This window comes from Hyperoodon ampullatus, assembly GCF_949752795.1.
Source record: "Hyperoodon ampullatus genome assembly, chromosome: 19".
Lineage (NCBI taxonomy): Eukaryota > Metazoa > Chordata > Mammalia > Artiodactyla > Ziphiidae > Hyperoodon > Hyperoodon ampullatus.
Window position 1 is genome coordinate 16,768,490 of NC_136932.1, and position 14,794 is coordinate 16,783,283.

General features: G+C 55.2%; 1 protein-coding gene across 2 annotated transcripts in view; it reads left to right on the forward strand.

Annotated features, from left to right (window-relative positions):
• DNAH17 (dynein axonemal heavy chain 17) overlaps window positions 1-14,794 on the forward strand; it is a gene marked incomplete at its 5' end in the record, with an annotated part of 109,903 nt that overhangs the window by 76,840 nt on the left and 18,269 nt on the right. For both annotated transcript variants that reach the window (XM_079725332.1, XM_079725333.1), the window contains 14 exons: window positions 376-609; window positions 1,609-1,773; window positions 3,451-3,546; window positions 3,690-3,907; window positions 6,277-6,484; window positions 6,709-6,824; window positions 7,609-7,801; window positions 8,088-8,323; window positions 8,862-8,984; window positions 10,446-10,650; window positions 11,239-11,403; window positions 12,037-12,177; window positions 12,388-12,558; window positions 14,183-14,305. In XM_079725332.1, coding sequence (XP_079581458.1) covers window positions 376-609; window positions 1,609-1,773; window positions 3,451-3,546; window positions 3,690-3,907; window positions 6,277-6,484; window positions 6,709-6,824; window positions 7,609-7,801; window positions 8,088-8,323; window positions 8,862-8,984; window positions 10,446-10,650; window positions 11,239-11,403; window positions 12,037-12,177; window positions 12,388-12,558; window positions 14,183-14,305 — 2,394 coding nt within the window. The remainder of the gene's footprint in view (window positions 1-375; window positions 610-1,608; window positions 1,774-3,450; window positions 3,547-3,689; window positions 3,908-6,276; window positions 6,485-6,708; window positions 6,825-7,608; window positions 7,802-8,087; window positions 8,324-8,861; window positions 8,985-10,445; window positions 10,651-11,238; window positions 11,404-12,036; window positions 12,178-12,387; window positions 12,559-14,182; window positions 14,306-14,794) is intronic.

Sequence of the window (14,794 nt, forward strand, 5' to 3'; positions counted from 1 at the left end):
GCCAGAGGGGGCTGGGAAAGGAGTTACTAAAACCCCAGGGCCTGGAACAGGAAATGTCCGATAAATGCTTGCAGAAATACCTGGTTATTCAAGCATGTTGCATATGCAAGTGTGTGAGTCAGAGAGAGAACAGTAACAACCTTGGCTCTGACTGGGCCCCTTGGTGGTGCAATACCACCATCGCCCATGGGAGCCCTGTAGGCCTTGTTGTCTTGAGCCTCATTTGACAGCTGAACTGCCAAGGTTGACAGAGGGGGTACCACTCATCCAGGATCCTCAGCGAGGAAGGGAACCCACCTTGTGGTCCACTGTGGCCAGCAGCCTCCTCTTCCATCAGGGCACTGGGGAATGAATGGTTCTGTCTTACCTTTGTAGCCAGAAGTTAAGGCCTCCATCAGCCTGTTCATGTCCTACGTGCACACGACCGTCAATGAGATGTCCAAGGTGTACCTCGCCACCGAGAGGCGCTACAACTACACCACGCCCAAAACCTTCCTGGAGCAGATCAAACTGTACCAGAACCTACTGGCCAAGAAGAGGATGGAGCTGGTCGCCAAAATCGAGAGGCTGGAGAACGGGCTGATGAAGCTGCAGAGCACAGCCTCTCAGGTAGGAGAGCTGGGGCCTCGGGATGTGCTTCCAGAACCTTCCCCTAGGCATGTGACATAAAGTAAGGGGACTGGGACCCCTGCCTCGGAGAAACTTCCACTGGCAAACCACAGCAGGTATACGTGTTTTAACCTAGACGGTGGATCCCAAACGCCTTCTGGGTGCCAATGTTACGTCGGGTGCTTCCCGGGGGTCCCGCATCTGGTGGGGTTTGCTCATCCAGTCAAGTGCAGCCCGTGGAGGCGGGTCCATCCCGGAGCCCCGTTCACACTGCGGTGCCCAGATGGAAGAGCATCTGCCGTACTTTCACGCCGTGTTAATTTTTAAGTTTTCTGCGTGGTTTTAAATATCCTCCGTGGTGTAGCCCCGGCTCCCTCTTTACTGCCCACTGTTGCCGTCTCCGTGGGAGCCTGGTAAACAGCTGCCGCAGGCCTTGGAGCTGCAAAAGCACAGGTGGAGGGTGGCCCCTGACACAGGCTGCTGCACGGAGCCAAGGCCACCCCACGGGGGCGGAGAGGGGAACACGGTGGTGGGGCTGTCCATTCCTTGGACAGAGCTTGCCGGAGCCAAGAAGCAGCCCATCACTTACCACTTCCCAGAACTCCCTCCACCTGGCTGCCTAGGGCCTCACCCGAGTGCCCGAGGGAGCTTTTTATCCCCGGCTCCAGACTCTCACAGCCCCGCCAGCCTCCCCAGAACTCCTCAGCACCCTGCCTCTGCTGACATTGTTTTTATCCGGCCACCTTGATTGCCACCCCCTTGAACAACAGGAATGGGTCTTATACTTGCGACCCTGTGTACACAGTCGGTGCTCAGTAAATACTTACCTTGGAGAAGCTGAAAAAGCACTTAGAAATGCGTCACAGGGAGTGGTAAGCAACCGGCAGGCCTGCTGTTCTGCTCGGCCCCGCGGCTCCCATGGCCACCAGCCCGGCCGAGTAGGGGGCAGCGTGTGGTGGCCGGGGCCCCAGCCTGCCTGTCTCTTACATCCTCCTCTAGGTGGATGATTTAAAAGCCAAGCTGGCAATTCAGGAGGCTGAGCTCAAGCAGAAAAACGAGAATGCGGACAAGCTGATCCACGTGGTGGGTGTGGAAACAGAGAAAGTCAGCAAAGAGAAAGCCATTGCTGATGAGGAAGAAATCAAGGTGGAGGTCATCAACAAGGTGGGCAGACGGGCAGCGGCATGTGGCTCTGCTCAGCTGGGCCCCTTCCCCTGGTGGCCAGTATCTCCTATGGGCCTGGGCAAACCAGCAGGAACCCCGCAGGGAGGACATCTCTCCCAAGCGCAGGGCCCCCAGCTAGGCAGAGGGCTGCCCTCCCAGGCCCCAGCAGTAGCATCTCCTGATCTGGTAAGAAATGCGGGTTCCCAGGCCCCAGCTCTGCTGAATCGGGTCTGCATCTTAGTGAGATGCCGGTGGCCTGTGAGCATGTTAAGGCTTAAGAAGCCTTCCTTGGAGCCCTGGTCCTCAAATTTGTTGCACCTGGAGCCCCGAGATGTTCCAGTGCCACTGGCCCTGGTGGGCTCCACGCTGAAGGTTCATGTGCTTGGGTTGATTTCTCATCGCCTTTTCCTGCATGCCTTTTTTGTCATTAGTCATGCACCTGTGTGAGTGTCTAAATTAAGAGTCCCAGTAATTGTCTGCTGTCTCTTGAGAGGGAGGACAGCAGCAAGTCATTTCTTTGCCTGAGACGGCCTCCTTCCAAGGCCAACAGGAGGGGGACCTGAGCCCTTCCCTTCCCACCAGTGCTGGAGTGCGGACGGTCCCGGGCCAGGTGGGGTGGCCAGGAGCTGTGCTCCATCCCTCGTTGTAACCTGCATGACCACAGCCCTGTTAGGGTGGTTGGCAGTGTGCCCGAGGTCTCAAAATTAGCAAGTGACATAGTCAGGATCCAAGCCAGGACCCACACCTGCACCCTGAACTCAGGGACCTGCCATCTGATACTCACATGCAGCTGTTAACATCTGGGTGCCCACCCCTCTCCAACCCCTGATCCAGAAATGGCCCAATCAGGCATGCTCCAGGGAAGCCTGGAGCTTCCCAGCACCACTGGCCAAGTCCGTGCCTTCCATGCCCTGTTCCCTGAGTCGCGTCCCATACGTCCCTAATGTAAGGTACGGAATGGGCTTCTCCAGGAGGTTTTCTGCAGAGAGACCCTCTTCTTTCTGTCCTCCTCCCTCCTTGCCCAGCAAAAGCTCCCAGCCCCGGCTGGCTTCTTCATCTCTGTTGTCACGCAGATGCTACTCCTGATTGATAGGTACCAAGCTTCTCCCGGTCTCTCTGCCTGGTGCCTGAAGGCTCAGAGGGGTTCTTCCTGAGCCAAAGAGCGAATGCATGCATGAATGAATGAATGCGTGCATGCGTGAATGAAGATGTTCTCACTTTAAGGGGAGGATGGGCTGTACCTCTGAAATGGTCCATCCTGGAGGGGTGACACAGTGGCACCAAGAAATAAGGCCTCAAAGCCAGGGAGTGGCCTGTGTGGCCCCAGGTTCCCCCTCTGGTCCTGGAAGCTGGAGCCAAGAGAAGGAACGGTTCCCCTCCCTGAATCCCAGGTCAGCTGACACCCAGCTCCTTCTAACCTGAGTGTTTTGGGGCAAAGGAGGCAGGGCGGGGAAAGGCGGGCTTCACATGGTGACCCAGCAAGCGAGAGCGAAGGGCGACTCCCCTCCTCCCCCCTCCTCTCCCCTCCTCCCCCCTCCTCCCCCCTCCTCCCCCCTCCTCCCCCCTCCTCCCCCCTCCTCATCCCTCCTTGCCCCTCACACCGCCCAGGGCCCCCCCTTCACACACGCCACCCAGATGGACCCCTGCATCCATCTTTCCCATCTGTCTTCCTTCCAGAATGTTGCTGAGAAACAAAAAGCTTGTGAAACAGACCTGGCCAAGGCAGAGCCGGCCCTACTGGCCGCGCAGGAGGCCCTTGACACTCTGAATAAGGTGAGGGCAGGAGAGGGAAGAAACGGGGATCACGACACCTGAGAAGAGAGGAAGAGAGGAGATGCGGTGGGGTCATCACCGGGGGCCTCCTGGTCCTGCTCGGGGCTAAATCCCCGTTCTAGTCTGTCCGTCTGTCTTTGCAGAACAACCTGACAGAGCTGAAGTCCTTCGGGTCCCCCCCAGACGCCGTGGTCAATGTCACGGCCGCCGTGATGATTCTGACTGCACCCGGGGGCAAGATCCCCAAGGACAAGAGCTGGAAAGCTGCGAAAATCATGATGGGCAAAGTGGACACCTTCCTGGACTCCTTGAAAAAGTTTGACAAGGAGCACATCCCCGAGACCTGCCTGAAAGCATTTAAGTGAGTTGGGGCTCGGCTCCCCACATGGGGTCAGCTCAGTCCTCATCCTGTTGGGAGCACGTCACGTCCAGGCACTGTGTGGTCTCGAATCTTCTCCCGCCTGCCTCTGGCCCCATACCGCATGGTCCCAAGGGAAGTCTATGCTTGCTGGAGTGGGCAGGGTCTTGGGCGGCACAGGGTCTTGGGTGGCACAGAGTGAGGTGTGACCCCCAAAGACAGCAGGCAGCAGTCTGGGCGAATCTGCCTGCCCCTGAGCTGCCCAGGCGTCAAGGTGAAGCATGATGCCAAGTTTGCGGGGAGCCTCATCACCCTCTGTCTCCCCAACCTTGCTTGGGGGGTGGGGGGTGAGCTGATCCCATAAATGGGGGGAGGGCAGGGGTGGATCAATGGGTGGGGTCGGAGCGGGGGCTTAGGTGGCCTGCCCACCCCCTTGGTGGTGCCGTGTGCAGGGATCATGCATAGGACCCTGCTTTTGCTCCAACACCTCAGAAGAGGCAGTTGGGTTTTAGCTTTTTTGTATCTTTTTGTTCATAATTTGCCCCAACTGTGCATGCATGTAGTATTTTTAGTCCCTTATAGCTTCTTTGTATTTTGCTGCTTGAGGAGATATTTGTCCAGGTACAAGCACTCCAGCAAAGGGTCCTAGTGGGACTTGGAAAGGGTGTACAGGGGGGACCTCCACGTTTTGCCCCATAAATCCAATGCACTAGCATTGGTGAGCACTGCACTTGTGAACACTCTTTGCCTGGCCATCCCCTGGCAACCCGATTTCAGGGCCGACCTGACCCCAACTGAGAAAGGGAGCCCCTCGCATGACCCCAGGTGAGACTCCAACCTCTCTCAGCTCCATCTGTTGAGGAAGAGGGCTGGACGATCGAAAAACATTTGATGACTAAGGAGTAGTTTAAAGTTTAAGAGAAAAGACAAGAAAAACACAGGCACACCTCCAGAGAGCGGCCTGTGTCAGCATTTGGCCTATTTCCTTTCAGTATTTTTTTCTCAAGTTTTTTTCCCCTGTAGTTGAAAGAATACTGTGTATATGCAATTATCTGCTCTGCTTTTTATCTTTTACTTAACATCGTGGGGGAAAAAAGACTTTTCCCTATGTTGTCAAAACACTTGATCAGCTTGATTTTTTTGCTGCAGATGAACCGTAATTTACTTACTATACCTGTGTTGCTGAGGGTTTAGGCTGTCTCCGTTTCTGCCGTCATAAATAATGCCATGATAAATGTCTTCTCCTTGTCACCCACCAAACTTCTCAACTGCCACCTCCCCATGCTGTCTGGAGTGTGCTTAAAAGATGCAGACCCATTGTACTCTTTGCCTAAATGAAGCATAAAATATGCCAGAGTGAGGAGGTGATGGGCCATGTTCCCCACCTAAATTCAAATCACACTTCAATTATTATTTTGAATTGTCCATTTAGAATTCTTCCTGCAGATAGCTCAGTCTGTTGTGCTCAATGACGTTGCCATTATTTTAAAAACTCTAGTTAAGATGCTCTAGTTTCTAGAGCATCTTAACTGCATCTACGGGCATTTTTCCTCATCCCTCTTGTACAATAACACCTACATCGTCACCCCTTTTTTTTTTTTTAACATCACCTCTTGTAAGTCTCATCCTTAGAGTCTTAGCCTCACTGGTGATCCCTGAAAACTGGGCACTGAGCTGAGGGGACGCAGAAGTGGCCCATTGTGTGTGGGGGGTGTGGGGGAGCGGGGGTGGCCTCTGGGGCAGCCTGGCTCCGTGTGAATTCCCGCACTGCCCAGTCCAAGCTGTGTCACCTTGGGAGAGACACTCAGCCTCTCTGGGCCTGTTGCCCAGAGTCAGATGGCGTGAGGACATGTGCCAGAGCAGGGGCGGCTCCAGGACCTGACATATGGGCAGGGCTCAGAAAAGCACCTGACACGCGGCCCCTGATGTGAGAACTTGGTGAAGAAACCCTGGTTCTGACACTTCCTATCAGCGTTACTCTGGGCAAGTTGCTGACCCCCCCGAACCCCAGGCTTCTTGCCTAGGACTGGAGTCGTTGCAGAATGAAAATGAGACCAGCCATATAAAGCAGCAGGAACAGAGAGATTAAAAAAAAACACAGGTTTTCTTCCATCATCTAGAATATAGGACTTGAAATCACTACTTCCATTGCCCTTCACCTTCCAAATTCTACTGCAGAGGCCAGAATTCTGGGTTTCATTCTTTTCTTTCTTCTTCTTTCTATAATCACTAAGATACAAAAAAACAAAGTTAAATGTGCTCCCGGTCCTGTTGCTGGTAACGGGGACTGGAGCCGCGGACGGATGCGGAGCTGGAGGCGGGACGGGGGTGGCGGGAGGTCTGCGTCCTCAGCACCCGCCGTCCTGCTCCAGGCCCTACCAAGGCAACCCGACGTTCGACCCCGAGTTCATCCGCTCCAAGTCCACGGCCGCCGCGGGCCTGTGCTCCTGGTGCATCAACATCGTCCGCTTCTACGAGGTCTACTGCGACGTGGCCCCCAAGAGGCAGGCCCTGGAGGAGGCCAACGCGGAGCTGGCCGAGGCGCAGGAGAAGCTCTCCCGCATCAAAAGCAAGATCGCTGTGAGTGCCGTCGGCAGGCGCGGCTGGTCCATGTCTCCGTTTGAGAGGGGTTGGCACAGCTGCTGCCATGAACTATGGAGCAGGGCAAGAGCACACGGGCCGATGTGGGGGCCTGATCGCCCCGGAGGCTGCCGGCGTCGGCCGTGTTCCCGGCCCTCCCGGGAGGAGAGCTGGGAATGCCCAGCGTTGCCCGATTTCAGGGCCTGTCTGTCTTGTTCCTTCAGGAGCTCAACGCCAACCTGAGCAACCTGACGTCAGCATTTGAAAAAGCGACAGCCGAGAAAATCAAGTGTCAGCAAGAGGCTGATGCCACCAGTAGTGTGATCTCGCTGGCTAACAGGTGCCTTACTCCCTCCGAGGGACCCCTCCTGTCCTCAGACACCGCCCCCCGAAAGGGATGAGCCCACAGAATGGCCTTTCGGGGGGGATACGCCCCAGGTGGAGGCAGCAAGGCCCCCAGCCCCCACTTTCTGAGCACAAAGTGATAAGATAAACCCTGGGTAGACCCCCAGGCTGCGTGCCTGGCCTCCCGTGGGATGTGGACTCACCTCTACCAAGGTAAAGTGGTCTTTTGGTCCCTGGCAAGGAAGGCTGCTCGGAGGATGCTAAAGCCAGACCTCAGGCTAATCAAGCACAAACCTGTCAACACTCTCAGACTCCTGGTGTGCCATTTAGGGTCAGGGACCAGCCCTCGAGCCGGTGGCCTGAGAAGCATGAGGCACACCCTGGAGTCCCCACTCCACACAGGGCCAGGTGGCTGCCTCCGGACTTCCCGCTGCCCAAAGCGTGTGCTCAGTGGTGTCCAGGCAGCAGCCTTGGCACATGGGTGATGTGGTCAGATAGCGTCAGCATCCACATGACGTCGGCACCTTGGGGAAGGGAAACTCGGCGTTCCCAGCCGCCTCCAGAAAGCATTAGTTTTGCTTCCCTCAAGCATTTATTGCCCAAAACTTCCCCCAAAGCATGTTTTTTCCTGAACCGCTGAGCAGGGTAAGGATTTGAAACTGGAAGGTCCCTGGCGTGTTAAAGGTGGAGGCGCGCCTTTCCTGGTCCTCCAGTCCATCCTCTCTCCCACCCGACACACATGCTTCTCTTTTGCCCACTGACCCCTGTCCCCATCTCAGGCTGGTAGGAGGATTAGCGTCAGAAAACATCCGCTGGGCCGAATCGGTGGAGAACTTCAAAAGCCAGGGGGTCACACTGTGTGGGGACGTCCTGCTGATTTCCGCCTTCGTCTCCTACGTGGGCTACTTCACCAAGAAATATCGAAATGAGCTAATGGAGAGGTTTTGGATCCCTTATATAAAGCAGTTAAAGGTAGGAGGTCCTGTCGCATTCATCACTCAGCACCTTTGGGGAGGTCCCCGGCAGGGCAGCCCCAGCCAGATGGCACCTTTGTTCTTGCGATGGGGGCTCCAGCCACTCAGGATATAGACGGTGGCCCTGCAAGGCCGACGCCGACATCCCTTCTGGCCGAGCTCCAAGCTGGTCCTCAGGGCGATGCGAATGGCTGTCTTCCCCCACGCAGCCTGGCGGCCCACGTGGTGCTCGGAGAGCCGCTTTCAGCTGAGCAGTGAGTAAGGCCACGTCGCCCCCTCGGCAGGTCCCCATCCCGATCACAGAAGGTCTGGATCCCTTGAGCCTGCTGACCGATGATGCAGACGTGGCCACTTGGAACAACCAGGGGCTCCCCAGCGACCGCATGTCCACAGAGAATGCCACCATCCTGTGCAACACGGAGCGCTGGCCCCTCTTCGTGGACGCCCAGCTGCAGGGCATCAAGTGGATCAAAAACAAATATGGCAGCAAGCTGAAGGCCATCTGCCTGGGACAGAAGAGGTGCTTGGCCGTGGCGGGTGGGGTAGGGGCTCTAGAGGTGGCGGCCGGCCAGGCCACGGTGCTGGGAAGTCCACCTGGGGCCTTTCATACTCGCTAAATGGATGGATGGGTCTTTGAAAACAAACACTGACCCACAAGTGGATTTTTTTAGTACTTGGCCCTGGGCAACAGCACTGGCAGTAAAGAATTACACTCGGGGCTCCTCTCTCCCCTGTTCCCTGCCGCTCCTGCTGGGGGACAGCACTGGCCTCGACTCCTGCTTGCGTTGGTCCTGCCTGGTCATTTGCCAGCTGGGAGGCTGCGGGCGGTCATCTTCCCATCTCTCATCGTCATAGATGAGAAGGAATGGCCGTGACACAGCTGCATGGGGAGCCTGGGGGTGATTGACGCAGAAGCCCTGAGCTCCTCTCGGGAAGGAGGCGTTTGGGAGAGGAATGAGCTCTTGGCCCCTCGGTCACCTCTCTCGGTCCCTCTGGGGCAGGCAATTGCGCCGTCACCGGGCCCCAGGGCGTTCACGGCCCCTGTGCTGTGCCCACAGCTACCTGGATATCATCGAGCAGGCCATCTCAGAAGGGGACACCTTGCTCATCGAGAACATTGGCGAGACCGTGGACCCGGTTCTGGACCCTCTGCTGGGCAGGAACACGATCAAAAAGGGAAAGTGAGTGGCAGCATCCACCTCCACGGGTTCACCCACGTGGTCGTCCTCAGTGGTGAGGTCTGGCCTCTGGACTGAGAGAAAGGGCGGGGCATTTCCTTTCCTGGGAGGCAGCAGGGGCTTCAGCAAAATGCGCGAAGGGACCCCCCAGCTCCCAGGGGAGAGACTGGCAACTTTGGGACCACATTCCAATTAGGAAGGAAGACCTACACCAACAGTTTATTAGCAACTGCCTGCAGGTCGTGATCCTTAATTGTCATCTTTTTTTTTCTATTTCCATGCACTTTGCAAATCTTGAGTCTATTTCTTTCTATTCAGGTGAGATTCACATAACATAAAATTAACCAAAAGTGACCGGTTCAGTGGCATTTAGGACCTTGGTGCCTGGCTTCTTTCACTGAGTATCTTTTCCAGGTTCATCTGAGCTGTAGCGAGTATCCATACTTCATTCTTTCTTACGGCTGAATAATATTCCATTGTGTGGATCTGCCACATTTTGTTTACCCGTTCATTTATTGATGCATTGAGCTTGTATTACTGTTTTTTCTTTGGCTGCACTGTGTGGCTTATGGGATTTTAGTTCCCCGACCAGGGAATGAACAACCCGGGCCCTTGGCAGTGAGAGTACAGAGTCCTAAACACTGGACCACCAGGGAATTCCCTGTATTGCTTTTCTAATATAAAAAATTAAATCAACTTTAAAAATGTAAAGGTCGGAGTTGATCTGAGCCACCTATAAATGCCAGGGTGCAGGCGGAAGCCCAGAACAGAGGTGACATAAATGTGCTGATGTCCTAGACTCTGAGAAGGGCCTGGCGTGAGTAGTGATACCCAGGGCTGAAGTTAGAGGCCCCCCAAAATGTGAGCTCAGCCAGAAAGGGGAGAGCAGAGTGGGGAGCCGGAGAGAAGCGACCCCCCGAGTGGGTGAGCCGACCCGGGTTCCCACCCTGGCCTCTCATCAGATTCACCTGGGGAGCTCCAGGGATGTTCCGGTGTTCTGAATTGGGGTGTCAATATCTTTCTAATGTTAATGGCTTTGGGGTGGAGCCCAGGCCAGAGTGTTTCTGCAGAGGCTTCCAGCCAGGGTCAAGTAAATGCTCCTAAAACATCAGAACCGGCCAGAGAGAGAGCAGGTGCATTTTCTAGAAGGGCCGGTCACAGTCCAGAGAGGGATGGTTGTGGTTGTTTTTTTTTTCCCAAGTTTCAGATTATTTATTAATCAGGGTAAACCCCAGCACAATATGCCAAATGATTTCGTGCATTTAGAGGGGAAATACTTCCCGGTTAAGTGGAAAATTGTGCCGATGGCTTCTGGAAGACCTTTATTCTAAGCAGCTTTATAGTGAAACATTTCGTTGAGAAGTCTGGACCTTCCTCCCGGGCTGGCGGGAAAGGCGGTCTGTCTGTGCTGCCACCCCTTGGTCGCCGGGAGCCCTCCTAACCCCTCCCTCCGCCGACCGCCAGGTTCATTAAGATCGGCGACAAAGAGGTGGAGTACCACCCCAACTTCCGCTTGATCCTGCACACCAAGCACTTCAACCCCCACTACAAGCCCGAGATGCAGGCCCAGTGCACCCTGATCAACTTCCTGGTCACCAGGGACGGGCTCGAGGACCAGCTCTTGGCCGCCGTGGTGGCCAAAGAGCGCCCAGATCTGGAGCAGCTGAAGGTATGTGGAGACAGGAGAAGCAGGGCAGGCAGCTCAGGACAGCAGGGGGCAGGCCACCGGGACCCAGGCGTCTGGCCGCTTTGAAGGTGCCCTGCGTGTCACACTGAGTGTGTTTGGTACGACAGAATGAGTCACTCCTCCTCCCCGCTGCCTCCCGCATCTACTTCTAAATCAAGTGATGGCTTCGCTGAAAGAACAGGAGTCACAGCAGTGCCCGGGCTGCCCTAAAGCACCGAACTCCTGCCCCACGAGAATGTCTTTGCCGCCGGCCCCTGTGTACCAGGCCCTTCCTTGGTTGGCTGAGCCATACACATGGGCTCACAGGGGTCCCGGGCCCCACTCATGTCCCATGGTCCCCACGTCCTTGCTGCACAGCTGCCCATGACAAGCAGCTGAAAGGCCCAGGTGCAGGCCCCCTACCCCACACTGCTTGGGGGCCTCCACTCCGGCCCCTTTCCTCCAGGCTTGCCGTGTTCCTCCCGTTCCAAGTCCCGGGGCCTTGGCCCTGAGCCCCCCCAGCCCCCCAGCTGGGGGACCAGGCCGTGCCAGTGACTGATTTCCCTTCCTGGGTCTCTGCCTCTCCTGCAGGCGAACCTCACCAAGTCTCAGAATGAATTTAAGATTGTTTTGAAAGAGCTGGAAGATTCTCTGCTGGCCCGTCTGTCGGCCGCATCGGGGAACTTTCTGGGAGACACAGCCTTAGTTGAGAATCTGGAGACCACCAAACACATGGCCAGCGAGATTGAGGAAAAGGTAAAAGACCATCTTGGGGGCTACCCCCTTGCACCCCCAGCCGGAGCACACAGGGGGCATGGGAGCTGGGCAGATGGTCACTGAGAAGAGAAGCCGTAGCCACATGGGGGCCCCTGGGGGCCTGGGGCAGGGTCAAGGGGCATGGATGCCCGCCAGGCACATCTTCATCCATTCATCTGTAGATGGACATTTAAGTTATTTCCATGTCTTGGCTATTGTGAATAGTGCTGCCACGAACATAGGGGTGCACGTATCTTTTTGAATTATAGTTTTGTCTGGATATATGCCCAGGAGTGGGATTGCTGAATTAGACGGTAGTTCTATTTTTAGTTTTCTGAGGAACCTCCATACTGTTCTCCATAGTGGCTGCAACCACCAACTTAACATTCCCACCAACAGTGCAGGAGGGTTCCCTTTTCTCCACACCCTCTCCAGCATTTGTTATTTGTAGACTTTTTAATGAAGGCCATTCTGACTGGTATGAGGTGATACCTCACTGTGGTTTTGCTTTGCATTTCTCTAATTATTAGTGATGTTGAGCGGCTTTTCATGTGCCTGTTGGCCATCTGTATGTCTTCTTTGGAGAAATGTCTACATAGGTCTTCTGCCCATTTTTTGATTGTTTGTTTTGAGGTGCAAGAGGCAAAAATCACAGAAGTTAAAATCAACGAGGCAAGAGAGAACTATCGGCCGGCTGCGGAGAGGGCGTCCCTGCTGTACTTCATCCTGAACGACCTCAACAAGATCAACCCCATCTACCAGTTCTCGCTCAAGGTGCGGCTGCATCCGGGCCTGGGGTCTGGAGCCACTGGGGCCCAGGCTGCAGGTGGGCTTGGGGGGTGGGACCCAGGGCACCAGGTCTGATCAGCACCAGCACCCGGGTCCAAGCGGTGCCCCAGAGCCCGCATGGGCAGCACGGAGCAGCCTCGCAGCCCACCCGCAAAAGCCCCCTGCATTCGGTGACCGCCCCCCACCCCCGACCAGGCCTTCAACGTGGTGTTCGAGAAGGCCATCCAGAAGACCGCCCCCGCCGACGAGGTCAAACAGCGTGTGACCAACCTGACGGACGAGATCACCTACTCCGTGTACATGTACACGGCCCGTGGGCTCTTCGAGCAAGACAGACTCATCTTCCTCGCACAGGTGGCATTTCAGGTAACATCTGGCCTCGATGCCCCATGTGTGGTCCTTGGACCCGCAGCACCGGAGCCCCGTGGGGTGAGGTGGGGTGCTGGGGGAGAGAGAGAGTGTGTGTGTGTGTGTGTGTGTGTGTGTGTGTGTGTGTGTGTGTGTGTGTGTGGTGGGGGGGTTGTTGGAAATGCAGATTCTCAGGCTCCGGCTCAGACCCAGTGGATCCAAACCTGCATTTTTAACAATATGCGGAACACACCTGGGCTCTTGAGCTGGTACCAGGAAAGGTGTCCCAATGGGAGCCATTGAAGGGGAGGTCAGTTAAAGAGAGACGTCATTCTAGTCCCTTGAAGTCATGCCGAGCCAACAGTCCCGCCTTAGCGGTTAGCCCGCTGTGGATGGGAAAGAAAGGTACTAATGAGTAAACATCCCCCCTGTTTTTACAGACCTGCTGAAATATTTAAAGATTCTGGTTCCACTAAATTGATTAAACAGCCTCTCCGCCCCTTTGTTTGCACCATGTTATAAGTGTTACTGGGAACACGGATTTCATAGCTAGCTTGGGCATCGATGTCAACCCAGCTTTCCATCCAAACTCCAACTTGGAATTAGGGGTCCAGGTTAAGGAGGTTACTTTTCCATGTGAACCTCTGAGTAACGGGTTCAGTTTCTCTCCCTGCTAAGAGCACATCAAGATAAGTTTCCTTGATGCTCCCCCTAATTTTCCAGAGTAGAATGTATTCTTTTCAGGCCCAAAGAACTTTTTATTTTACTAAGATAAAAAAAAAGAGAGAGAGACCCTGACTCAGGGGAAACTCTCTGTGGAATCTGAGAAAGCAGCTGTGTGAGATCCTGGCTGGGGAGGTTACAGTGACTGCGGCCCCGGCTCCCCCGCCGTCCATCTGAGATGAGGGGCTGGGCCAGTGGCCCAACAAGCCACTTCAGTGACCAAGACAGGGCCTGCTAGAAGCCCAGAGAGCTTGTGCGCACAAGTGGCAAGGTGACTTCGAATGTGACCAGAAAACGTATATACCCCAAAGAATTGCAAACATGTATTCAAACAAATACATGCATATAAACATTCATGGCAGCATTATTCACAACAGCCAAACGGCAAAAACAACCCAAACGTCCAACAACGGACTGTTGGGTAAACAAGATGTGGTCTTGCCATACACTGGCCCATTATTCGTCCATAAAAAGAATGAAGCCCTGACACACGCTACAACATGGATGAACCTTGAAAACACGCTCAGATGCAAAAGGCCTCATGTTGTATGATTCCATTTACTGGAAATGTCCAGAACAGGCAAATCTGTAGAGACAGAGAGTAGACTGATGGTTGCCTGAGGGTGGGACTGCTGAAGGGTAGGGGCTTTGCCTCTGGGGTGATGAAAAAGCTCTGCACCTGGACAGTGGTGATGGTTGTACAACAGTGTGAATGCACTAAATGCCACTGGATTTCAGACTGTAATAGGGTTAAAATGGTACATTTTTATGCTGTGCGTATTGTACCGCAATTTTAAAACAAGGTGCTGACCAAGCTTTGGGCTGACCCCAAAGGGGGCAGGGCAGTGCTTCCCCTGCAGGCAAGGGGTACGAGCCCCTGTTGTAGGGCAACATCTAAGCGAGCCCCACGGCCCCTCAGGTCTTGTCCATGAAGAAAGAGCTGAACCCGGTGGAGCTGGATTTCCTTCTGCGGTTCCCGTTCAAGGCCGGGGTCATGTCACCCGTGGACTTCCTGCCTCATCAGGGGTGGGGCGGCATCAAGGTTGGCCTTCAGACTTGAACACTGTGTTCTCTCCCCACCTCGCGGCCTTTCCTGCTCGCCCCAGACACGTTTACAAGGTGCTCCCGGCCGTAACATTCAGTAGAACGAGGAGGCCTCAGAGGTGGGACCAGGCACTGATGGGCTGCCTGCCAGCTCACGGGGACTGTGCTGTCCTACTGGAGCGCAGCAACTTCATCATCACGTCCCTGCAGGCGGCAAGCTGAGCCGCGATGGGCCCCAGGGTGGGTCCAGGGGTCGCCCCTCCGCCGCTTCCCCTCACTTCCAGGAAAATGCAAAGTGTCAAGGCTATTCCTCAGAATCCTGGGGCCCTCACTGTGTCAGTTCAGAAAGATCAGAGGAAGGCGGCCCCCTGGGATGAGCAGGGCCCCTGTTCCAGAGCCCCCAGAGAAGCAGCCAGGAGTCACATCCCTAATCAGATTCCTCCCTCGTCCCAGCCATTCATCCCCAGCAGCTCATCGTTTGAGCGAC